The 26,739-nt window shown below is 35.1% G+C and overlaps 1 protein-coding gene across 3 annotated transcripts; it reads right to left on the reverse strand.

Annotated features, from left to right (window-relative positions):
* Positions 1-72: 72 nt before the first annotated feature.
* On the reverse strand, positions 73-26,739 carry LOC110445616 (15-hydroxyprostaglandin dehydrogenase [NAD(+)]-like). Of its 3 annotated transcripts, none has more exons than XM_021490306.1 (7): positions 13,160-13,330; positions 6,412-6,535; positions 4,369-4,475; positions 3,414-3,510; positions 2,409-2,485; positions 879-1,009; positions 73-403 (listed from the first exon to the last, which is right to left on the reverse strand). In XM_021490306.1, exons 1-7 carry the CDS (start codon positions 13,250-13,252, stop codon positions 283-285), a joined length of 750 nt encoding a protein of 249 aa, XP_021345981.1. In that variant the 5' UTR covers positions 13,253-13,330; the 3' UTR covers positions 73-282. The 3 variants fall into 3 exon arrangements, with proteins under 3 accessions (XP_021345981.1, XP_021345980.1, XP_021345982.1); XM_021490305.1 differs by lacking the exon at positions 13,160-13,330 and adding an exon at positions 10,430-10,595 and having other exon boundaries at positions 74-403; XM_021490307.1 differs by lacking the exon at positions 13,160-13,330 and adding an exon at positions 26,243-26,739 and having other exon boundaries at positions 77-403.

A 26,739-nucleotide genomic window follows, 5' to 3' on the forward strand; every position in this document is an offset into this window, starting at 1 on the left:
ATTATAACAACCTTTATATAAATATATATTTGAATATAAATATTTTAACACAAGTTCACAGTTGATATGATAGATAATGTTAATTTACGAATTCATTTTCATCAGGATACATTCCATTATTTGTGGGATGCGTAAACGTTTGAGTTATGTATTCTTAATATCTCAGTTCTACATTTAACATCTAATTTTAAATAATACAGGTAAGACAATTTTTAACATTCTTTTTTGAGAAAAAATCGAATAGACGAATCCTCATATGGTTTAATATAATATATATTTGTTTCATTTGCTGTTGAAATATTTCATATGTTGATCCGGATCGACCTGGTTCACAATAAGGCCTTCGCCATTATTGTCGGTGTCGTTTAAAAGCTTGAAGAGTGCTTCTGTCATCACATCGGTACTGAAAGACAAAATAAAAAAGTTACAATAAGTTTACTGTGTCTTCCCCTTTTAATTTGAACGTTATAAATTACAAATACCAGACCGTAAATTCGTGGGATACACATGGGCATATCACTGATAATACAAAGGAGTCTCGATAAAGTGGCTGAAGTAGGAGATGACTGGACCCTTGGTACAATATACCTAAAGAAAATATGGACATGTTCTTTTAAACACCCGATGTATAAAGGATTAACGGAGTTACGGATAGTTGTGACCGAGGTTAGGAATATTGACCGAGGAATGGATAGTGGTTACTGAAGTTATGAATCACATTTTTTGTTATTTTGATGCTATAATTAAATGCACGCCAATATATGTAAAAATAAAAAAAAAACATTGTACCTTTCTTTGTTTTTATCTATAAAGAGTTTTTTTCTCAAATAAATGTGGTTACAAACAATATGTGGAAATGAAATGGTGGCTGTCCCTACCTCATCAGGCTCGTATCACCGAAGAACTTTTTCCTCATCTGCTGTATGTCATCAGTGATCATTTCGGTATCTATGGCTCCGGGACAGAGACAGGTAAACTTCACTCCGTTTTCTTTCATCTCCGGCATTTCCTTTGGGTAGGTATACGTAAGAATTTAAAAAAAAATCACAACAAAATGATAACAAATTATGATAGAACTGTGACAGGACCTACTGCTTCTATCGGGGATCAAACTAGCGACTCTACTTGCCCAGCCCGCTGTTCTACCGACTGTAGGAATGAGAAACTTACTCTAGCTTGAAGCTTGAAGGCGACTTTGACTCTCAAGCTAACCCAAAACATGTTCATGTTTCCTCCCCGAACACCACTAGACAAAGTTTAAACATTTTATTTCATAATATTTTATGGCGTAAACAATAGGATTGACAGCAGGCTAGGCCTATATAAGTTCTCTCCTTAGGTTGACATGACAAAGACAAAGATGAAACGGTTAGTAAGAAAATATTGATACAAATTATATATTATAAGTAGCATAACTCCCCAGTCTATATATAGCAGATGGCATAGGGGAGATAAATCCATGAATGTTTCAATTATAAATTATATATAGATATTTAATTGACATTTTGAGCTATACAATGCTCTTATTAAAAAGTCAATCAGAATTAATTAGTAATAGGCAAGCAATGCCCTAATGATATAACATAAAGAGAAATTGCTACAATTTTATTTTTATTTTTATGCAAGTCATTAATGCCCCCTGTTCATACCCTGCTGCTGTTACACAAAGTAGTTAAAAGTATAGAACCATGTAGTATCAATATATATCCATTGGTATGAGTGATAAAAAAGTAAGGGATATAGCAACAACAAAATATAAAAGTAAAATGAGGCAATTCAGCTAGAAGATTTTGAAATACATGAAGTATATGTGTAAGATGTATTGCCAGTGTTCTATGTGTAAATCTTTCATTCCATGGAGTTTCAGGCAAAAAATCTCTAACGGCCTCTACCGTTCACATATCATCCACTCGAGAAGAATCCAGATTTAAACCCGGAACACTTAAGCATTCAAAGTTAGCACAATTTAGTTTTACTTTATTGCACCCATCAGTAAAAACAGAACCCAAAGCTTAATCCTTTAGGTGTATAGGATAAACATCAATGTATACATAACAATCAGTTGAATCACATAATGCCTTTCTGCTTTCACAATTTGTAAATACATCAGAGATATCATTATTGAAACATATTTCATTATATTTAGTAGGGGAATGTAGATCTGCCGCGAAAATTAAGCAGTATATATAACGTTATTAATGTCCCAATCAAAAGCATGTAAGTATCAAATACACTGCCAGTTTATTCTTAACAATCGTATCAAGCATGTCGTATAGAAACAATTCGGCAATCTCGGTTGAAACAATTATGTTTTAATATTTCAAATAGTAAACAAAAGTGTTACACAGGTTTGATACTATACCATGATCGAAGTTTTGAATTTGATTCCTGTTAACGTTAGTACTTACCGCAAAAGATTTCGTCAGGCCAAACACTCCATATTTACTGGCAGAATAAACTGGCAGTATCGAACACGGTTGGACACCTGTACAAAGGAAAAAGATATTTCAATAATTTTATGTATCATCGACGTAAGTTGTTGTCTGCCCTTTCATGCTTGTATAGAATTCAGTGTCATAAAAATACAACAGTATACCAGCTAGAACTAACGCAAAGTCCACATAGAATGTATCTAGCCTGTTCAAATCCAATTCGCAAGAACGTTGTAATATTCAAAAAAAATAAATGGATACTTTGTTCTTTTCAATTTAAATCATTGAAACATTGGAGAAACAAGATAAAATTTTATTTATTCCAGTAAGAATACAAACAGTATTGTAAAAAAAACACACCTATATCATAAGTTCTTTTTATTCAATAGAAAGACGCTGGCGTTCTTCAGATTCACTTCATCGTACAATACCAACAAGTGTCATTCTCTCAATGGCTAGCAAATACAGCTCGAGTTTTGACCATGGTGAAAAGATTATAATTAAAGAGAACATTAAATGTGTACGAAAAATCCGGTTAAAATTGTTTCTAAGAGTGAAAAATTGTGTCCTATTGAGATAGAGAATCCCCGCACTACTGCCAGAAATGGTTACTATGTGTTGGAAACTTCTGTTTCCTGCATGACTATAGTGTTTTGATCTCATACAGACAAAACAGAAACAAAAACAGAAAACTAGTCCTTGTGGAACTTATCAAGATGAAATATATTAGTAAAAAAAATCAAAAACAGTTTTCTGAGTGTTAAAACGCAATGGGGCCACCCCGGCTTTAAACCCTTTGATACCGATCATTCCGATAAAAGCCAAATTAAGGGGAGGTTACCTTGTGTACAAAAAACTTGATTTTAGGCAGATTCGACTGTTAAACATTAACAATTAATACTTGAAGAAAGCTTACCACTGTTAAAACCAACAAATCAACAAAAAGAATTCCCGGAAAGTTATGTATCGCTTATATCTCACCAAATATGGAGCACATGTTGACCACTATACCACCATGGCCACCCCGGTCCTTCCTTAACGCCTCCGCAGCAAGTTGTGTTCCAAGTATAGATCCTTTCTGTTGACCATTTCAAATTAGATGAACAAATGAATAGTAGCTACTTTGTTATAATTACGTATTATTGAGCAAACACACATTTTTCTCGTGTTTACAATATGTCCGTTTACAAGTTTTGGATGATTTCAGAAGTACATTTCTTAGATGTCAATGATTGTGTGAATAAGGACCAAATTTGATTTCTGAATCTGGAATATAAGAATGCACATACTGTATAGTAGAATTCGAATCTAATACAAAACCATGAAAATAAAGCGTTTTATCGCTGGCTCTGCTGGATGCTCAACCAATCTATTATCCAAACTTCTAACTGCCATTCTTAGTACCATAATTATGTTCAGGGTCACTGTCATTATGTGACATCGTACTTCAGACGTAGAATCACGCCTTGCAGGAAGTTTCTCTCTTCATCGATGCCAACTAAAACTGCTCGGCTACTTGGACTTATAAATACTCATGATGGTGAGGCAGCAAACGATTTATAGAAAGGTAAAAAAAAACAGAGAGCATATTAAGGCAAAATAGATATGATTACACTGCTTATACTGTATACCGGGAAACATTCGTCCAGTAAAATATCCGCCCTTCACTGGTAAAATCTATAGTCGCCCAGTGTTAATTTCGCCCTTCGCATGTACTAACTATAAAGGCTAAATTGTGTGCATACATTCACTGTTAGGATAAATTCGCCCTTATTGCGGCGGGCGTAAAGGGCGAAAATTAAATTGGAGCCTTAATCTTCCGGTTTACAGTATTTTCATGTTTCTGTTAAACTGCTTATGATAGAAATATCCATATGTATTAAATTAGGTTTTTAATGGAATACGAGTAAAAGAGTCAACGTTAAATCGATTTTACCAAGTTTACGTCAACGACTTTCCCCCAGTTTTCCTCGTCTGCTACTCCAGCATTGTTTATGACGATGTCGACCCTTTTGAATTTGTTCTTAGTTACCTGAAACACATCTGAATATGTATATTAAAATTAGTAAGATTTAATCCCATTTCATTTTTCAAGTAAAGCATCTGTATAAGAAATGATTATATTTTTGGTGTGGTAATCATTATTTATTAATTACCGGTAGGTGTTTAGTATTGCTTATTGATAGGATGTGCAGTATAAACTGATTAATGATAAGGTATTCAAACTTAATTGATTATCTGTATGATGTTTACCCTCAGTCATTATACCATAAATTCCACGCCCGAACATTCACCTCTAGTTATATAGACTGCCTAATAGCGCCATGATAGTGCCATTACATAAAACATACAGCTACCGAGCTCAACAATGATTTTATCTTACACTCAACCGCTTGCGACAAACTTACGCTCTCATGGCCTTAGATCTGCATGTAGACACATGACATAGCTAAATTGCTATTATGGAATACAGGGTGACAATACAGGACTGTGCAGTATCTGAGCTGAAGGAGGTTCTGAACAAATATGAAAAGATATGTACTCATACTTCAGTTATTCACTAAGACCAACTATGGTAAAGACTCAACCACGTTTATCAGATGATGATCGAGGTGAAACCGAACTAGGCCTAAATGAATTCCGGGATCCATTCTGGCAAAAATGACACACAAACCTTTTCTATCGGTAAAAAAAGATAATATAAACCTACCTTTGTTTATTTGAGGAAATCCATTGTGTTTTTTTCGCATGAAGCCTAAAAGCTAACAAACAATTCATTTCGAAACGAAAGTGAGTATTGCGCAGACTCTGTTAGTTGTTGCTAACGAGAAATGTATCTTCATCAAAACGAGTTCCAACGTTAGTTACGTTTGCGTCAACGTCTAAACCTACCTTTACGTGCAGTATTGTGAAACGGACTTGACGTAAACGTAAATATAATCGTAACTCGATTTACGTCTACGTTTACGTCTACGTGTAATGTTACGACTTTTAGTGAAACTGGGTCCAGTAGTGTAAGTTTGCTATTATACATGTAGAAAATGCTGAACGTAACATAGAGTAATTGTTTTTTGAGTTCATTGGCATGATATTGCAGATGAAATAAAGATAATATTTGGATTAGAGCTACCTGCTGCACACGTAATACGTAGCGCAGACACTTTATTTGTTATTATAGATTAGCAAGGTAACTCAATGCCTTTCTAGAGATGAACGTATGCTGTGTTTAGAGACTTGCTATAATAATTCCTTCTCTTCTTTTTGTTCATTTCAAAAAGACATTTTTATCATTGACACTTCGTCCTAAAGTGATAGGTATTTGTTTTAATAAAAGAAGTACCTTGCAGCTGGAAATCATTCTCGCACTGTTAACATTAAATACTACATAGTAGTTTAAGAATATATTACCTCTTGTTACCAAATCTTGGTACCTTCTGTAATACCTCTATATATGTTTCGAAACACTTCACAAGTGGATTTTCATTCCTTTTTTGTCTTTCTTACTACTGATGAATATTAAATTGACAGAAATACCATTTAGTGCATTACAAATGTTTACGTTATTTGGCTGTGTCTGCGAGTGCAGCCACGTACACAGACCACCGTTCGGTTTTTTAATTCTTCTTCAAAATGGATTTTTGGCTTTTAACATGCTTGTGGACTTTCAAACAGCCGGTTTTTGTCACTGTTTTCATATCAATTTAGCTGTTGCGAGAATAAAAAATCTTAAACGAACAAATTGTAGTACGAGTTTATATAATGACATCCAGCGAAAATTGCTTCTATAGCAACACAGATTTCATCCCATATTTTTTTATTTTTTTTTAAATCGTACTGTTTATAAATATCGTATTGTTTACAAATATATTAGTCATAACCCTCGACATGAATCCTCAATCATCATAGGCAAGACTTCAATAAGTATATTATGAGACAGGCGACTATCTAAAAGGCCAAGATAAAAACAACAGTAACTTACTTTTAAATTGGTCTTCATTCCTTACATCACATACTGCAAATATCACATTTTGTTCACCGTAAGTTGTTGCCAAACTCTGTCCGGTTGTAGTTACCAGTTCTTCATTTATATCTGATATGCAAACCTAAAACAAAACAAAGTACATATATATATGTAACTAGATAAAAGTATTATAGATAAAAAGCTTTTCCAACACATCACTTATCAAAAAAAAAAAACTGTTGAAAATTGGTGACCTTTGACCCAACTACGAAGATTTTTTTTTTGTATTAATATGTAATGAGTCATTTTAAAATTTTGATCTATGACCATTGGATTTTGACCTACTTAAAAATGTTTTAATGACACCTTTTGACCTTCGCCTACAATAAACTTGAAAGACTATAAACACATCTGCTACCAATCAAAAGATTAGGTGGCCACAAAAACATGGCAGAAGGAGAAGAAAGGTAAACATAACAAAAACAATAGGTCCTTTCTCCATTAGTGAAAGCCCTAATAAGAAACATAACAAAACAATAGGTCTTTTCACCATTAGTGACAGCCCTAGTAAGAAACATAACAAAAACAATAGGTCCTTTCTCCATTAGTGAAACCCCTAATGAGAAACATAACAAAAACAATAAGTCCTTTCTCCATTAGTGAAAGCCCTAATAAGAAACATAACAAAAACAATAGGTCCTTTCTCCATTACTGAAAGCCCTAATAACTAACATAACATAAACAACAGGTCCTTTCTCCATTAGTGAAAGCCCCAATAAGAAGCATAACAAAAACAATAGGTCCTTTCTCCATTAGTGAAAGCCCTAATAAGAAACATAACAAAAACAATATGTCCTTTCTCCATTAGTGAAAGCCCTAAGAAGAAACATAGCAAAAACAATAGTTCCTTTCTCCATTAGTGAAAGCCCTAATGAGAAACATAACAAAAAGAATAGGTCCTTTCTCCATTAGTGAAAGCCCTAATAAGAAACATAACAAAAACAATAGGTCCTTTCTCCATTAGTGAAAGCCCTAATAAGTAACATAACAAAAACTATAGGTCCTTTCTCCATTAGTGAAAGTCCTATTAAGTAACATAACAAAAACAATAGGTCCTTTCTCCATTAGTGACAGCCCGTATAAGAAACATAGCAAAAACATTAGGTCTTTTCACCATTAGTGACAGCCCTAGTAAGAAACATAACAAAAACAATAGGTCCTTTCTCCATTAGTGAAAGCCCTAATAAGTAACATAACAAAAACAATAGGTCCTTTCTCCATTAATGAAAGCCGTAATGAGAAACATAACAAAAACAATAGGTCTTTTCACCATTAGTGACAGCCCTAATAAGAAACATAACAAAAACAATAGGTCTTTTCACCATTAGTGAAAGCCCTAATAAGTAACATAACAAAAACTATAGGTCCTTTCTCCATTAGTGAAAGTCCTATTAAGTAACATAACAAAAACAATAGGTCCTTTCTCCATTAATGAAAGCCCTAATAACTAACATTACAAAAACAATAGGTCTTTTCACCATTAGTGACAGCCCTAATAAGAAACAAAACAAAAACAATAGGTCCTTTCTCCATTAGTGAAAGCCCTAATAAGTAACATAACAAAAACAATAGGTCCTTTCTCCATAAGTGAAAGCCCTAATAACTAACATAACAAAAACAATAGGTCTTTTCACCATTAGTGACAGCCCTAATAAGAAACATAACAAAAACAATAGGTCCTTTCTCCATTAGTGAAAGCCCTAATAAGAAACATAACAAAAACAATACGTCCTTTCTCCATTTATGAAAGCCCTAATAAGAAACATAGCAAAAACAATAGGTATTTTCTCCATTAGTGAAAGCCCTAATGAGAAACATAACAAAAACAATAGTTCCTTTCTCTATTTGTGAAAGTCCTATTAAGTAACATAACAAAAACAATAGGTCCTTTCTCCATTAGTGACAGCCCTAATAAGAAACATAGCAAAAACAATAGGTCTTTTCACCATTAGTGACAGCTCTAATAAGAAACATAACAAAAACAATAGGTCCTTTCTCCATTAGTGAAAGCCCTAATAAGAAACATAGCAAAAACAATAGGTCTTTTCACCATTAGTGACAGCCCTAATAAGAAACATAACAAAAACAATAGGTCCTTTCTCCATTAGTGAAAGCCCTAATAAGTAACATAACAAAAACAATAGGTCCTTTCTCCATTAGTGAAAGCCCTAATAAGAAACAAAGCAAAAACAATAGGTCTTTTCACCATTAGTGACAGCCCTAATAAGAAACATAGCAAAAACAATAGGTCCTTTCTCTATTAGTGAAAGCCCTGATAAGAAGCATAACAAAAACAATAGGTCATTTCTCCATTAGTGAAAGCCCTAATGAGAAGCATAACAAAAACAATAGGTCCTTTCTCCATTAGTGAAAGCCCTAATAAGAAGCATAACAAAAACAAGATATCCTTTCTCCATTTATGAAAGCCCTACTAAGAAACATAGCAAAAACAATAGGTATTTTCTCCATTAGTGAAAGCCCTTATTAGAAACATAGCAAAAGCAATAGGTCTTTTCACCATTAGTGACAGCCCTAATAAGAAACATAACAAAAACAATAGGTCCTTTCTCCATTAGTGAAAGCCCTAATAAGAAACATAACAAAAACAATAGGTATTTTCTCCATTAGTGACAGCCCTAATAAGAAACATAACAAAACAATAGGTCTTTTCACCATTAGTGAAAGCCCAAATAAGAAACATAACAAAACAATAGGTATTTTCTCCATTAGTGAAAGCCCTAATAAGAAACATAGCAAAAACAATAGGTATTTTCTCCATTAGTGAAAGCCCTAATTAGAAACATAGCAAAAACAATAAGTCTTTTCACCATTAGTGAAAGCCCTAATGAGAAACATAACAAAACAATAGGTATTCTTTCCATTAGTGAAAGCCCTAATAAGAAACATAGCAAAAACAATAGGTATTTTCTCCATTAGTAAAAAGCCCTAATTAGACTTTAAAATAATGTTTTATTAAGTGACAAAATTTTTCCTGGCAATTACTTCAAAATGCATTGTATACAAAATAGATATCATAGTAGGCAGGAAATGGCATAAGAGTAATGACTGTTAGACTAATAAACTGCAGATGAGGTGTGTACACTTACAAGTTTTATACTAGTTAGGTCAATTACTGAAATACCACATAACAAGATATGAACCGTAATATTAACATCTGATTGCTTCATAATCTGGTTATTTTTGTTCGGGACACGGAACTTTAATGTACAGAGACGTATGTTTGTTTGTTTGGAATATAACGTCATTACAACCAGTGTCATGTGAGGACGGGTATAGGAAAATGCATATACATTATATACCAGTGATACCATACGTGATAAAATTAAAACTGCCCTTACCAGGTGAACCCTGATGTTGACTGTGTCTCGTTATCAGTGACATCTGCCATTACATTAAATGCACTTGTTGGTTAAATATGAATGATGTATTTATGTTAACCAGTGGCGGAGAGGAGAGGGGTACCTGGTAATTCCCCTACTCGCACTCCCGTTTTTAGAGGGGAACTTTACAAAACACACTAAAACTTAGGAAACTTTACCAAACGAAACATAGACAACAAATGTATGTAAAATTCAAGCACATCACAGTTATCATAGATATGAAATGTGTCAATATCATTCGCCCCCGAAATCACTCACACCCTTGTCATTCACCTCAGTGCCTTACTTGGTATCTATTACATGTACATGTAACCATATGCATTTAGTTTATATAACACGCTATGGCCCATTTCCAGCCTTTCCTCTTTCAGAAAGTCATGTATCCACATGTGACAACAATGTTTCTGGTTCTGGTGAACAGAAATAAGACCCTAACATTGTGTGATATACTGTAATGATTATGCAACGTTGTTTAGTGCCGAACACAAAAAGACGACAAACGTGTCAATATACGAATGTGCAAAATGTTATTTTTAAAAACTATCGTAACTCAGTGATCATTTGTATAAACCTACCTTCATTCCCTTCGCTAATAAACCGGTCGCGAAGGCTTTACCTATGCCTCTGGCTGCACCTGTAATGATGGCAACTTTGTTGGAAAAATCCATATTTAAGAGTAATGATTTTGTTTTGGTAATGTAGATGTATTTACAAGTAAACACGATACGACGATATGATTAGCATCAGAGTCGTATATATAGATAGATCCTCGATGACGTCACGCATATTCCTCGTGTTCTTCTATCTGTGTCAAGCCAGGTCACTGATTTTTGTAATGTAAACAAAGCGATAATAGCTGTAAGCCATGGTTCACACGTGTGTTGTTTGGGGTTGTACGAACCGAGCGGATCCTAGTTGTGCAAAACGAGTTTTTCGATATCCCGAAGATCGTCAAACAGCAGGGAGAACAAATTAAGAGAGCGACTCTCAACAGATAGACGGAATCTTTGTCTGGCGAGAATCAACAGAGAAGGCTTCAATCCTGATCCAAACAAGCGTCATTATAAACTGTGTTCCGATCATTTATAACTGGTAAGATGTAAAAACTTGCGTTTATAATTGAATTGCAAAATTAACGGTTACTATTAACAGCTTTCACGGTTTATAGGTGTATGGAGACTGTGTGTGTGTGTGTCACTGACTAAGTGTTGGGGAGGGTATATATATATATATATATATATCTTCAAATTCAAAATTTTATTTGCACATTTTTAACTACAAAGTAATTTGAAGGCAAAATAGAAAAACACAGTGAAATATATACATAGACATGTACATGTAGAAAAGTCGCAAAGTGATTGCTTATATTTTTAATATACATTAACAAAATTAACCTAGCTTCAAATAGAAAATTTGATTTAAACATTTTTAGCTGCAAAGTGCATTCCTTATACTGTCAGCAACCCACTCTCTCAGTTCTAGAGACTGTTTAATGAATAAGCAAGAGTCCAGTATAAATTGGGAGCTGTTTGTAGATAATATTGAGGTCAAATAATTGGTATCTAAGGTAACATCATTGTGATTAGGAATTTATTTTTGGAAGTATTCTTTTCTAGCAGATTCATTTAGGGAACAGTGAAAAAAGAAGTGTACTTCATTTTCTAACACACCACATTTTTACAGAGTCTCTGGTCTCTTGATATACTTTTGAGACGCCCCATGGCTAGCTCCAGCTTGTGTTCACATAACATAAATTACTACTGTTAATATTAAGGTATTTTTCAGGGACATACGCCATCTTTAAGTCTTTATACATGAATAATGTATTACTCTCGTTTAAATTTTTTAGTATATTAAAGAATCGTATCTCATATTTCTTTTTTATATTTTGCTTGGTTTTAATTTTAAGTCGGTAATTACTGTACAATGCGTCAGGATCCTGTATAATTTGATGTAAATCATTGTCTAATGTCATATCATTAACATAACTAAACCAGGTTTATGTGCCATTTCCATGTAAAGTTTTATTTAATAGATAAGCCTCCTTTATCAAATGGTTTAAATTGTCTGAATCTTGTAGGATTCTACTTAAATAGCCACATGCTTGAGTGTTTATAAGGGTCTCAATATGATAATCTCCCAGCTCTGCTCTGGAGCCTAGATTTACTGCTCTTTTCCCAATCCCTAGCGTATGTTTACAGAATTTCGAATGTACTTGCTCAAAAGAAGATTTATCAATAAAGGAGAAATAATTAAACTGCTTATTGCAGTTTAAAGCCCTAATTAGACTTTAAAATAATAAAATAGTGACAAAACTTTTCCTGGCAATTACTTCAAAATGCTTTGTATACAAAATAGATATCATAGTAGGCAGGAAACGGCATAAGTGTAATGACTGTTAGACTAATAAACTGCAGATGAGGTGTGTACACTTACAAGTTTTATACTAGTTAGGTCAATTACTGAAATACCACATAACAAGATATGAACCGTAACATTAACATCTGATTGCTTCATAATCTGGTTATTTTTGTTCGGGACACGGAACTTTAATGTACAGAGACGTATGTTTGTTTGTTTGGAATATAACGTCATTACAACCAGTGTCATGTGAGGACGGGTATAGGAAAATGCATATAGATTATATACCAGTGATACCATACGTGATAAAATTAAAACTGCCCTTACCAGGTGGACCCTGATGTTGACTGTGTCTCGTTATCAGTGACATCTGCCATTACGTTAAATGCACTTGTTGGTTAAATATGAATGATGTATTTATGTTAACCAGTGGCGGAGAGGAGAGGGGTACCTGATAATTCCCCTACTCGCACTCCCGTTTTTAGAGGGGAACTTTACAAAACACACTAAAACTTAGGAAACTTTACCAAACGAAACATAGACAACAAATGTATGTAAAATTCAAGCACATCACAGTTATCATAGATATGAAATGTGTCAATATCATTCGCCCCCGAAATCACTCACACCCTTGTCATTCACCTCAGTGCCTTACTTGGTATCTATTACATGTACATGTAGCCATATGCATTTAGTTTATATAACACGCTATAGCCCATTTCCAGCCTTTCCTCTTTTAGAAAGTCATATATCCACCTGTGACAACAACGTTTCTGGTTCTGGTGAACAGAAATAAGACCCTAACATTGTGTGATATACTGTAATGATTATGCAACGTTGTTTAGTGCCGAACACAAAAAGACGACAAACGTGTCAATATACGAATGTGCAAAATGTTATTTTTAAAAACTATCGTAACTCAGTGATCATTTGTATAAACCTACCTTCATTCCCTTCGCTAATAAACCGGTCGCGAAGGCTTTACCTATGCCTCTGGCTGCACCTGTAATGATGGCAACTTTGTTGGAAAAATCCATATTTAAGAGTAATGATTTTGTTTTGGTAATGTAGATGTATTTACAAGTAAACACGATACGACGATATGATTAGCATCAGAGTCGTATATATAGATAGATCCTCGATGACGTCACGCATATTCCACGTGTTCTTCTATCTGTGTCAAGCCAGGTCATTGATTTTTGTAATGTAAACAAAGCGATAATAGCTGTAAGCCATGGTTCACACGTGTGTTGTTTGGGGTTGTACGAACCGAGCGGATCCTAGTTGTGCAAAACGAGTTTTTCGATATCCCGAAGATCGTCAAACAACAGGGAGAACAAATTAACAGAGCGACTCTAAACAGATAGACGGAATCTTTGTCTGGCGAGAATCAACAGAGAAGGCTTCAATCCTGATCCAAACAAGCGTCATTATAAACTGTGTTCCGATCATTTTATAACTGGTAAGATGTAAAAACATGCGTTTATAATTCAATTGCAAAATTAACGGTTACTATTAACAGCTTTCACGGTTTATAGGTGTATGGAGACTGTGTGTGTGTGTGTCACTGACTAAGTGTTGGGGAGGGTATATATATATATATATATATCTTCAAATTCAAAATTTTATTTGCACATTTTTAACTACAAAGTAATTTGAAGGCAAAATAGAAAAACACTGTGAAATATATACATAGACCTGTACATGTAGAAAAGTCGCAAAGTGATTGCTTATATTTTTAATATACATTAACAAAATTAACCTAGCTTCAAATAGAAAATTTGATTTAAACATTTTTAGCTACAAAGTCCATTCCTTATACTGTCAGCAACCCACTCTCTCAGTTCTAGAGACTGTTTAATGAATAAGCAAGAGTCCAGTATAAATTGGGAGCTGTTTGTAGATAATATTGAGGTCAGATAATTGGTATCTAAGGTAACATCATTGTGATTAGGAATGCATTTTTGGAAGTATTCTATTCTGGCAGATTCATTTAGGGAACAGTGAAAAAAGAAGTGTACTTCATTTTCTAACACCACATTTTTACAGAGTCTCTGGTCTCTTGATATACTTTTGAGACGCCCCATGGCTAGCTCCAGCTTGTGTTCACATAAACATAAATTACTACTGTTAATATTAAGGTATTTTTCAGGGACATACGCCATCTTTAAGTCTTTATACATGAATAATGTATTACTCTCGTTTAAATTTTTTAGTATATTAAAGAATCGTATCTCATATTTCTTTTTTATATTTTGCTTGGTTTTAATTTTAAGTCGGTAATTACTGTACATTGCGTCAGGATCCTGTATAATTTGATGTAAGCCATTGTCTAATGTCATATCATTAACATAACTAAACCAGGTTTATGTGCCATTTCCATGTAAAGTTTTATTTAATAAATAAGCCTCCTTTATCAAATGGTTTAAATTGTCTGAATCTTGTAGGATTCTACTTAAATAGCCACATGCTTGAGTGTTTATAAGGGACTCAATATGATAATATCCCAGCTCTGCTCTGGAGCCTAGATTTACTGCTCTTTTCCCAATCCCTAGCGTATGTTTACAGAATTTCGAATGTACTTGCTCAAAAGAAGATTTATCAATAAAGGAGAAATAATTAAACTGCTTATTGCTATTACATGATCTGATTTTTCTGCTTAACATATTTTGGTATAAATCCATGTTCCATACTTCTGCATTATAAGTAAGGACAGGTTTTACAAGGGATTGCAAGAGTTTACACTGGGCATCTACTGGATATTTTTGTATTGCAAAAAGAACTTTTGGACCTTTGTTGGACAATTCCTTTACAGGCAGTGTAAATTTACCTGCTGTATTTATCAGGTTACCAAGATATTTATATTCTTTAGTCATGTCTATATTTTGGTTACCAATATTAAATTTGAAGTTTTTAAAAACACGGTTTGTTGAATTGAATATCATTGCTTTTGTTTTCTGGGTATTTATTGAAAGTTTCCATCTATTGCAATATGTCTTTAAATCATTTAATGATTTTTGTAATCCTCGGCTGTTTCAGACAATATTAACTGAACATCTGCGAACATAAGGCAACCTATTTCCGAGTCGACAAGCTTTAAAGGATCATTTTTTAATAAATCAGGAAGATCGTTTACATACAAATTGAACAGAGAGGGGCTCATACTATTCCCCTGCTTGAGTACTCTAAAACTATCAAAGTAATCGGAGAAGAACAAATTAAATTGTAAGGCAGATGTACATATTACTAATGACTTGAAAGAGTTTGCTGCCGATATCATATCTAGCTAACTTATAGAGCAAACCTTTTCTCCATACCGAGTCAAAATCCTTGTTAAAATCACCAAAACAGGCAAATACTTTTTTCTTTTGTCCGTAATCATATTTGGTAGTGAGAGATTTAAGTACAAATATATATAGCATACACTGTAGGATGCATGTATTCAACACAGTACATATTCACGAGTACACACATCAGCATATCTGCAGTGACATTGCCACTGTAATAAATGTGCCTCTCACAACTGTATACCGTTTATGCATGTATCCTGTGTAGTCAAACCTTGATAGTACACCCTTCACTTATATTTTCCATCGATAAATGTATTCACGTCTAGATTATTTAGGTTATATCATCTTATATAAGACCAGCGATCACTGACCCGGGAATATCGTGCTGGATAACCGAACTACTCGGTAGTGAAGCGGACGTAAAACCTAGCAATCAATCAATCTGACCCGGGGTCAATATTTTTCTCTCTCGTTGGAAGACAAGGTAATTATTATTATAATTTGTGAATAAGGACCTCGCTATACTTACTTATACGGTATTGCCGGCGCATTGGCTTAGCGCTGAGTACGCCGGGGGACGCCAGGAGCGCCAGGCAAGTGACGCTGCGTATACGTAGTCCACATCGTGGGTCGACTTTAAAACACATTTCAATATGTGTGCGTTAATCAATAAGTGGTCGTATGGTGAAAAGGGAATGTACCTAGCAGTAAGTTTGCGCGGTTAAGCGCAGGGCGTTCTAAGTAATCTCTTAGACAGCAAAAAGTCTGATTACGACCGCTGATCTGCTACGTCGCAACAAAGGTTTTCTCCTGTCAACCACACAGAATTATACCGCTCACAGTTGAAGTGTCGTTCATTAAGACCCGGCGGAAGTTTGCCTGAACTTGAACAAGTTATTTTGCGGCTAACGCAGTTGGCGTATCCGAGCGCAGCGACTGAACTTTGGTAAGTGTTAGCTGAAGACGCGTTTATTGACGCTTTAACAAGCTCCGAAATCCGGTGACGAGTGCAACAGAGTAGACCGAGCAACCTCAGCGATGCTATTCGTACCGCCGTAGAACTTGAGGCGTTTGAGAAAGCTGAAAGTGTCAGAACTGATTATAAACGATTTGCACGAGGCGCAGAAGATACAGAATGTCTTCAGGTCCATGAAGACACAGATAGTTCGAAATCAATACAAAAGATGATACAGGAACTGAAAGAAGAAATAGATGAATTGAAACGTCGGCGGCACCGGAGGCAACGATCTACTGTTATGGATGCGGTCAGCAGGGTCATATCAAGAAAACCGAACCAGATAAAGTTCCTGTTCATCTTAATCTCAGTTCAGGTTATCAATGCAAGCTGAAGCTGGAATGTATGTCGCCGCTCCAATAAACGGAACGGCGTCCGATTTGCTTGTAGATACCGGCGCTACCGTAAAGCTGATTTCGTCAGCACTCTTTGATTCTATCGCCATAGACAGGAACCCTGATTTGTGCCCGTTGCAGAAAGATGTACTTGCAGCAAATGGGCAACCGTTACATACAAGGAGAAAGGCTATCTTCAAGCTCGAAATTGCAGATCAAACGCTAAGTTTCAGCACAGTCATTGCTGACCTGACAGCAAACGGTAGCATAGGGTTTGATTTTCTACGAATAGCATTCGCCTGTGTCATGTATCTATCATTTTGTTAGGGTACCCCTATCACTCAACCTGGTGTTATGCAAGGAGGTCCACATCGGTTTTCAGTAGCAATTATGAACAATCATTTACGCAGTTATTGATCATTTGTATGTATCTACATATGGCAAAAGAATAAAAGAAATCAAAGCGGGGGCCAAATGTTGACCCCACCTTTGAATTTGACCAGTGTGAACAGACATTGTCCAGACAAGCAGACTTGGCAAGACATAGAGAGCGATGTCACGGCCCAAGTTCCCGTTCCCGTTCGCCAAGGGTCAGAAAGGCTACTAGTCCGAGGTATGAGTCTCCGACACGCAGATCTCTACGACGACTAGCAGAAGAACAACGGAAGGCCAAAGAGAAACCCGTGTTGTTAACACACTCTTCGCCGGCACCGGTTTCTGCAGCAACGTCAAAGCCAAGAGTGATGGATGATGTGCTCGACGACATCGGGACAGAGCCTGATGTGCAATTGGATCACTTGCACGCAACACAATACCAGTTTTGCCAGTTGCGACACTGAGAAGAGTTTTGATGTATAGACAACCAGTCGATATGGAAGTAATAACCAAGGATTGTGGGTTACAGTGTGACCTTATAACAACGAAGCAGCGAATTCGGGAGGAAACCATTACAAGAGTGACAGTTGTGGATGGCGAGAGTGTCACGAGGACATCAAGACATGTCATCACGTGGGAGGAGAGGGAGTAGTATTACGCGGGACGCGCTACGTAACGCGGGAAACGGGACGCGCCAACGCCGGAAGATCCATGAACATTTTGTATTTGCTCATGTATATGTATCATTTTGTGTTAAGTATGACTTTTGGCTTAGCTTATTTTCTTATGTCATATAAAATTGTACTTTGAAAATGTTTTGTGAGTTTGGATATATCTGAGTTTGTAAGTATTGCGTCGGAGTGTGTTTGTATCTTCATTTTGCTAAATATCATTGGGTTTGTGAGTATCGTGTGGAAGTGTGGAAGTATGTTCATTTTTCTAAAACATCATATTTTGTATGTTTACAAAAACGTGTTGTGCTTATATAATTTGTTTTATTATAATCATTATTTTTCTTGATGGCCGAACATTCATCTGTTTTACTTTGACCGGGACGGTCAAAAGTTGAGCGTGGGTATTGTAATAAACGTGCCTCTTACAACTGTATACTGTAACTGTTAGGTGTTATTTTTAAAGTGTTCATATATAGTTTGTAAATAAGAGAGTATTTTGACCTTAACAGTGCTTCCTAAAAAATGACAAAAACAAAGGTTAAGGGTAGGCACATAATTAAGTAGGAAACAACTTTCTGTGATGACCCAACAATGCTCAAACAATGCTGCTTTAGTGCATTACAGTATTTGTTCTCTGTTTTTAAAAGGAAAAAAAGCAGATCTGTATGAAGCCAACAACCCAGACTGGGCGCCATCTCTGAAAATGGTACCAGAGTTACCATGTAGTAAACCTGTTGATCCACAGTCGTCCAAGAGAAGGTATCAACGGGCAAAGGGAAGACAGGAGAAGATAACACGTTTCAAAGCTGCAGAGGCTCTCCAGAGTGTGGTGGTTGGAGATGACATTGAGCCTGAGGAAATTCTGGAAAATAACTTGATTAGCGATGACAACGACGATATCCAAACAAACAACACTAACAGTGATGGGCATGAAAACATGGATTTGAGGAAAAATTTGAAAGAAAAAGTGTGGTCGCCAGAGTCACTGAAGGATGACAATGACAAAGAAAAGCATTACACTGGACTTGAGTATGATGTACTTATGGCTGTATTTAAATTTGTGGAAACACGAATTTCAGACAGGGCAATTAGTGCATTGACAAAATTTGAAAAAAACCTTATATGGGTTCTTATGAAACTAAGACTCAATATAAGTCACAAGACTTGGTTTACAGATTCAGAAGTTCTAAAAGTTGTTTGTTAAAGGTTTTTCTAGACATGATTCATGTGGTTTTCCTCAGACTGAAGTGTTTTATTCTTTGGCCAGAAAGAGAGGAGCTACAGATGTCAATGGAATTTCGCAAATAGTTTGGAGTTAAGGTTTCAATAATAAATTATTGTTTCAAACCTCCTTGCAAGAGCTGAAATATAACTATAAACACCACAACACTGTTAAGTTCCTAATTGGGACTACTCCACAGGGGAAAGTGTCATTTTTTTCATAGGGATAAGGTGGCCGAACTGTGGGCTCTCACTGGAGACATTATGCTTGCAGATCAATGATTTGATATAAAAGAGAGTGTGGGACGCAAATGTTCAGAGGTAAAAATTCCGGTCTTTACCAGAGGAAAGAGTCAGTTATCCCAAATTGAACTTGAGACGACAAAGAAAATAGCACACACAAGGATTCATGTTAAAAGAGTTATCACACTTGTTAGGAATAAGTTCACTATTCTACAGAGTACCATTCTAATAGACTATCTCCACTGTAGAAGTGATCGAGTGCCAACAATTGACAAAATAACCACGGTATGCTGTGCGTTGTCAAACCTTTGTGACTCAGTGGTGTCGTTTGATTAATTACTTACAAAACAAGAATGGTCAAACAAATTTTGTATTATTTTAAATAAAGTTATGGACAATTTTCAAACAAGTGTCAAAACTAAAGGACCCGAAGGTCGTTGCCTGCTAGGCAACCTGACGAGCTCTTGCAGAGCAAAACGGTCAAACAGAAATCATACAAATACAATAAAATCTGTGGTTTGACTTACGTGTTTGTGGGTTTTTTTCATGGTTAGTCATTTCAATATTAAAACAATTTTTCAAACCATAAAAAATACTTATCATGGGTCCTCCAACTTCAAACTATGATGGTGTAACCTTCAGACTTAAGTATTAATCAGCATGTCATTGAGATATCTTGCAATTTCCAGTTTACACTTCCATTCACACAAATCACAGTTATCGCAAACCAGAGTTATTGCGTCATAACCTGACTATCAAATTTCTACGACATCAACAACAAAATATGTGGTTATGTAAACTCTACCAATGAGACCATCGAGTGACATCATTAACAGTAGATTCAATTTCAGGCGGTAAATATAAGGAAACGTTTTCTATTGTGGTCAGGTTATGAGGTTATAACTCCAATTGAGTATGAGTTAATTTATTGTAGATGGTTTCTGTGCCGTCTATGATAATTTCACTCATGATTAACTGGATTTATGATATCATAACCTGACCAAAATAGAAAACTATTCCTTAGCTGCAGCACACTTTGTAGTGCCAGCCGACTGAAGTACTGTGCCATATCAGATACAAATACCCTGCCAAAAACCATCAGAAGGCAAAACCTACAACACTGAAAGCGGACGATTTATAACCAACTGAGCTTTTTGGGAGGGTTTTGACAGAACCAACACTGAATTAGAATATGAAAGCAGTTTATTTCACTGTTTCACCCTATGAGAGCTCATCAGGCTGTTTGGTAGACAACGACAATGTTTTTCCCTTCTTTTTACAAGTCAATTTACTTCCCATTATCACTTCAAAAGTACTTCAGATTTTTGTCTTCATTCGCTGGCTGGGCATTTTGGTCTGTTGATGATGACGAGGCCAGAGGTGTACATGATAGTCTTGAAAGCAGTTTTCCAACTTATTCTGGTAGAACCACACTTTTAAATGGAAGTGTTGCACTTGTCACCATTTCCTGACAGAATACGTGATCAAGATGTATCCTTTGTGTAAAAACACTCTGTTTTCGTCCAAACAACAAAGTCGCAATATTCCGCATTTGATAAAAGTAGCTGACACTGCACTTAATAAAAATAAGCATGGTTACGCTTTACGCAGAGTTGGTTCCAGACAATCTATGGCATCTGTTATTGCTGCATCTTTCTGACAGTAAGGACATTTCACCTCAAGTATAACCTCTCCACAGCAGTCACAGTAGGCAACTTCATCTGGAGATGCACCGGTAAAGGGATATCTTGGATTGATGATGATCATGAGGCCACAATCCCTCAAATGGAAATTCTCATGCATCTCTGTCATTTCCTGCTGGTATTGTTCTTTTGCTGTCTTCTTGTGATGACATCCCCACTTCGTAGCTGAATTTGAAAAGCTTTTGGATGTAGGGTAGCAAATGTCCTTCACGAGACTCAGTGATGGGGCTTTAGGAGAGTCCTGCAGGCTCCTTCCATTCTTGATGCTGTTATCTGTCCTGCACGAAACCGAAACCATGGTTTGTTGTTTGTCTTTGACCTTTTGTCCATCTCACAATTTTATGCTTCTTGCTATGTAACTGTCAAATAATTAAAACACTTTTTCACATTTTATCATCAAAGTTTCTCAATCAATGGTTGCATATGAGTCGTCGTAGACCTCCGATAACACTTTTGGGTACCTTCTCACCCGGGTGAGAAATCGTGCAGAGGTGAGAAATCGTGTTGCGAACTCAGCATGTGAGAAATCGTGTCGGGGTGAGAAATCGTGCCGTAACACATGTAAGTTTGGGGAACATGTTAGTTGATGTAAAATGAAATGCATCCAATCAAAACTGCATTTAAAATTACCTAGCTGGCACGTCCAGGTGATTTGGGGTCAACAATTTTTCGAGAATGCAGTTTTTATAGTTACTGTATTTATGGCAGCTATTATATAGTGACATATAGTGACAGATATTACAAATATACAAACTATCACAGACAGATATTACACATGTACACACTCTCACAGACAGATATTACACATGTACACACTTTCACAGACAGATATTACACATGTACATACTCTCACAAACAGATATTACAAATATACAAACTATCACAGACAGATATTACACGTGTACGAACTCTCACAGACATATATTACACATGTACAAACTATCACAGACAGATATTACACATGTACACATCTCACAGACAGATATTACACATGTACACACTCTCACAAACAGATATTACACATGTACACACTATCACAGACAGGTATTACATATGTACACACTAACAAATACAGGTATTACACATGTACACTCTCACAGAAAGATATTACACATGTACACACTCTCACAGACAAGTGTAATACTTATTTTTGATAATAAACAGTGTTCTACTTTCGTTTTCAAAGAGATACAACAAAACTAGAGAATAATTTCCATTACAAAATGATTTCACTTCAATATATATAATTATAAACACTTTTACCTGTTTGTGTCCGCATTTTCTTCATTGAAAGCGTAATACATGAACTGCAGCCGGTAATTTTAATTAGGAACAAAAATACGAAACTAAAACAAAATTTGTGTATAAAGGGAAATAGCTCGAGAGAACACATTTGACTGATACTCGTTACACTGTTGGTCGAACCGACTGTTTTCTGCACCAAATCACATATTTCCCGATAAGAAATGAAAGACTACCCCATACGACCCAGTTATGAACCAAATACTTCTTTATTACAGTGAAATATCACCTTTGTAGACGTATTTACTTCTATCTGCCATATTTTTTCGGGAAATATGCGATTTGGTGCCGAAAACATCACCGAATTGCCGTGACTATGACCCAATACTATATTACTTCTTTGACCCTTACATATTACGTAATATATACGTCTTTGATCATCCGAAAGCAAAATACTAAAAAACATGAAAACTTGATCCATATATACTTTTAATAACCCTGAGTTTGTGACACTAATTAGGAAATAACAGAAATCTGTTATCTGGAGTACGACTCCATTCTGGATTCGGGCAAATATCCCGGCTCTGTGCCCCCGGGCACTTAACAATCCAAGTTCCTGATGTCTTCCGAAGAATTACAAATTCCACTTGCAAACCACTTATATAATATGAACAGAAGACGTAGCAGTCTATGTGATTAGTTATAATTTTGAACAGTGTCATGTAAGCCATTTTAGGCTGAATATCATATACAATTACATTTTCTATGTTATGCATTTGTTAAATATGATACCAGGTGTCAATCAGAAACATTTTTTATGAAAATAATCTTCCGTTTAAATTATAATTAGCTACTAGTTAGTGTGAAGTTAGCAGACCTCGCTGGTAGGGGGCTCCCCAATCCTTGGAAACCTAAATTTCACTACAATGTAGAACGAGGAAATTATTCATTTCATTTATCACCATTGTTATTGGGTTTTTTAAAGGCATCATGTTTTAAGGCAGGAAATGTAAAAGAAACCTTTTAACTATTATAGTATTTAATATGTAAGGACAAAATCCAGGATTTTGTTAGATAGGGGCTGTCCCAATCACCTGCTCTCTGGATTTTTTTTAAGTTATAACAACTATCGATATAATATGTATAAATATAGATTTGTTCCAATATATACTAAAGATACATGGTTGTGAAAAGTAAATCTACTCTTACTAAATACTCGTCAAATTTATTTAAACAAATTTAAGTCTTTAAAAACATCAAGTTATATGAATGCATAACCACGGACTTTATCCAATTCCGTGTACAATATCTAATTTGAACATAAACTTAGTCCCGTGCAATTGAATAGATTCTTGATATATGAAATCCATTTAAAATCAGCGAAATCATTTTCATGTAATGCATAAGCTTGTACATTATACTAGACAATTTATTTTCACCTGTAATTAGTTTATACCAAAACATTATCATTCTAGATTTAATTTCATTATTCAGAGGGTACTTAACCGTTTCACCATATACCATTATATTATATTTGCTGTGGAGCTTCGTATGTTTAAAATTCTTTTACAAAACTGTACATGTAATTTCTCAATCATATTGGTATTTTTAAACACCAAAATTACAAATGGATTGGGGATAATAAAATATCAAACAATTTTAATTGTAGGTCAATTGGTAAAATAATATTTCTATTTTTTTTATATAATGCATACATTGCTTTTTGAGCCTGTTCAACAAGTTTTTTTCTTGCTTTACAGAAACTGCCATTAAAATGAAACAGCAGTCCTAGAAACGAGTAGCTTTCATGTGTTTGCAACTCTTCACCAAAAAGAGTAAAACGAAAATTGTGTGCAATTACATTTCCTTTTTTCAAAGATAACAACTTTACTTTTATTGAGATTAACTTTAAGTTTCCAAATAATACAGTAAGTTTCAAATTCACGGAAAGCATTCTGTAGACCTTTAGCTGTTTCTGACATAACAACTGTGTCATCTGCATATGTAGCAGAATAAATAATTTAACAAATATACCCATGCGTTCTTGAAATAAATTGTCAATATACTGGAGTTGGTCAACTTTACTTTGCATGAAAAAATCTTCTAAATCATTTAAATATATTGAGAACAAAAATGGGGAGAGATTTTCACCTTGTTTTACCCCGACGTGACAAGTGAAAAAATCAGTCATACCATTGCTAGATTTTACGCAAGTATTAGTGTTTGCATACAGATTAATTATAGCATTAAATATATTTCCTGTGATATAATTCTTTGATAATTTCTTCCATAAACCTACCCTCCAAACAGTGTCAAACGTTTTTCTGAAATCAATGAATGAACAGAATAGCTTTTTATTTTTTGAAAAGTATATAGATATTAAAGCATGAAGGATAAATATATTTTTAGTTGTAGAGTAGCCTTTCCTAAAACCAGCTAGAACATTGGAACAAGAAGTCTATTGTCTACTATTACGGAAATAGATAATCAGTTTTGACCACATCGGCCTTTGAAAAAAATTGAAACATAAAGCGTTTCGCCGTGTTTCTTTCTTCTTTACATATACAATTAATATACAGTATTGTTTTTTTCTAAAACAGATAAGGCCTAACAATCCAACATATGGACTTCAATATTTATTTACGTACAACACGTATTTCAATTAAATTATATTTACATATAGAATTATATTTAATTTTCAGATTGATGTCGCTTTTTTGTGTTGGAAAATTTCATATTTTATTTTATTTTAAGATCGTAGACGTGATGGGATTATAATCTACACATTAACACCAATTAATTCACTCAAAATATATTCATGCTATTTATTAAAAGTTGAGTATAAGTTATGAAGTTATTAAAATTTAGTTATCATAATGTCATTTCCGATGTTTCAGGTGTTATGGCATCGCAATAACAATGTCATATATATAAATGAGAAAATAACCCAGATACATATTTATTATATATGTAATATATAATTCTCAGAACAACCCTTTTTATAGAATAAAACAGAGACAAATATATGTATATGCGAACCTCGGCCTGGCAATTTATATATATATATATAGAATAAAAATAAATTTTTCAGATCGTCCGCTAGGCCTTTCTGCCTTCTAGGGCTTCTTCAGGCGGATAAATATATATATTTAGTCCTATCCTGCCCCGTTCCTGTAATTGCAATTCTTTTATCAAATATACCTTATACCCGATAAGGATAATTAGATATCTACAATAAATATATATAAATAAGTCCGATCCTGCCCCGTTTCTGTCCATTCCTGTAAATCGTCGCCCGTTCTTGCCCGATCCATATCAATACAATACTTTTAATTCGTTGCAATCGTTTTATCAAATGACGTATCTTGTACCCGATAAAAAAGATATAATAATATAAATATATATAATTTAGTCCGATTCTGCCCCGATCATGTCATTGCAATCCTTTTATCAAATATATCTTATACCCGATAATGATACTTAAATGTATCTAATATATAAATTCATTAATGTATATATAATAATTAATAGATTTCTGCCCGTTCCTGCCCGTTCCTGTAAATCGTCGAACCCCTATAGTCACGGCATTTCGGTGTTGTTTTCTGCACCAAATCGCATATTTCCAGATAGGATGTGACATATAGAAGTAAATAACTTCAAGAAATGTAATATTTCACAGTAATAAAGAAGTATTTGGTTCATAACTGGGTCGTATGGTGTAGTATTGGGTCATAATCACGGCAATTCGGTGATGTTTTCGGCACCAAATCGCATATTTCCCGATAAAATATGGCAGATGCAAGTAAATAACGTCTACAAAGGTGATATTTCACAGTAATAAAGAAGTATTTGGTTCATAACTATTGGGTGGTATTGGGTAGTATTGGGAAATTAGACGCTCCCTAATTTTAAATCTATGTCGCTCTCACCGTGGACATGTTCGGTCTTGCATAATCCCCTCCACGCTTACGGTGATGTGTATTGCATTATCGCCTATTTACCTCCACATATTAATCCCTCCACACATTCTTTCCTATTGTGTTGCATATTAATCCCTCCACACATTCCATTGGTTTCCGTCTCCTATTGCGTCATACATGCATATCTAGGTCAAAGGTCTGTTTTACCGGCTGGGCCTCCACACATTTCATAGGTTTTCCCTCCCCTATTGCGTCATACATGCATATCTAGGTCAAAAGGTCACCCTCCACACCCTCCACAAAATGTGTAGAGGCCTAGCCGGTAAAATACCACTACTGCTTCCACTAATTGATATTGACTGATGTCAGAGTCTGTTTCCATATGTGAGTTTTCCACGTCTGAAACTACATGAAAGTTTTCAAACACAAACATCATATATATATCTGTACTGGCGTCAATCGCCAAAATTGCATCATCGTTCGCTCTGCTGAAGTAGGGAGGATAC

The sequence above is a fragment of the Mizuhopecten yessoensis genome, unplaced genomic scaffold (assembly GCF_002113885.1).
Source record: "Mizuhopecten yessoensis strain PY_sf001 unplaced genomic scaffold, ASM211388v2 scaffold2329, whole genome shotgun sequence".
NCBI classification, from domain to species: Eukaryota; Metazoa; Mollusca; class Bivalvia; order Pectinida; family Pectinidae; genus Mizuhopecten; species Mizuhopecten yessoensis.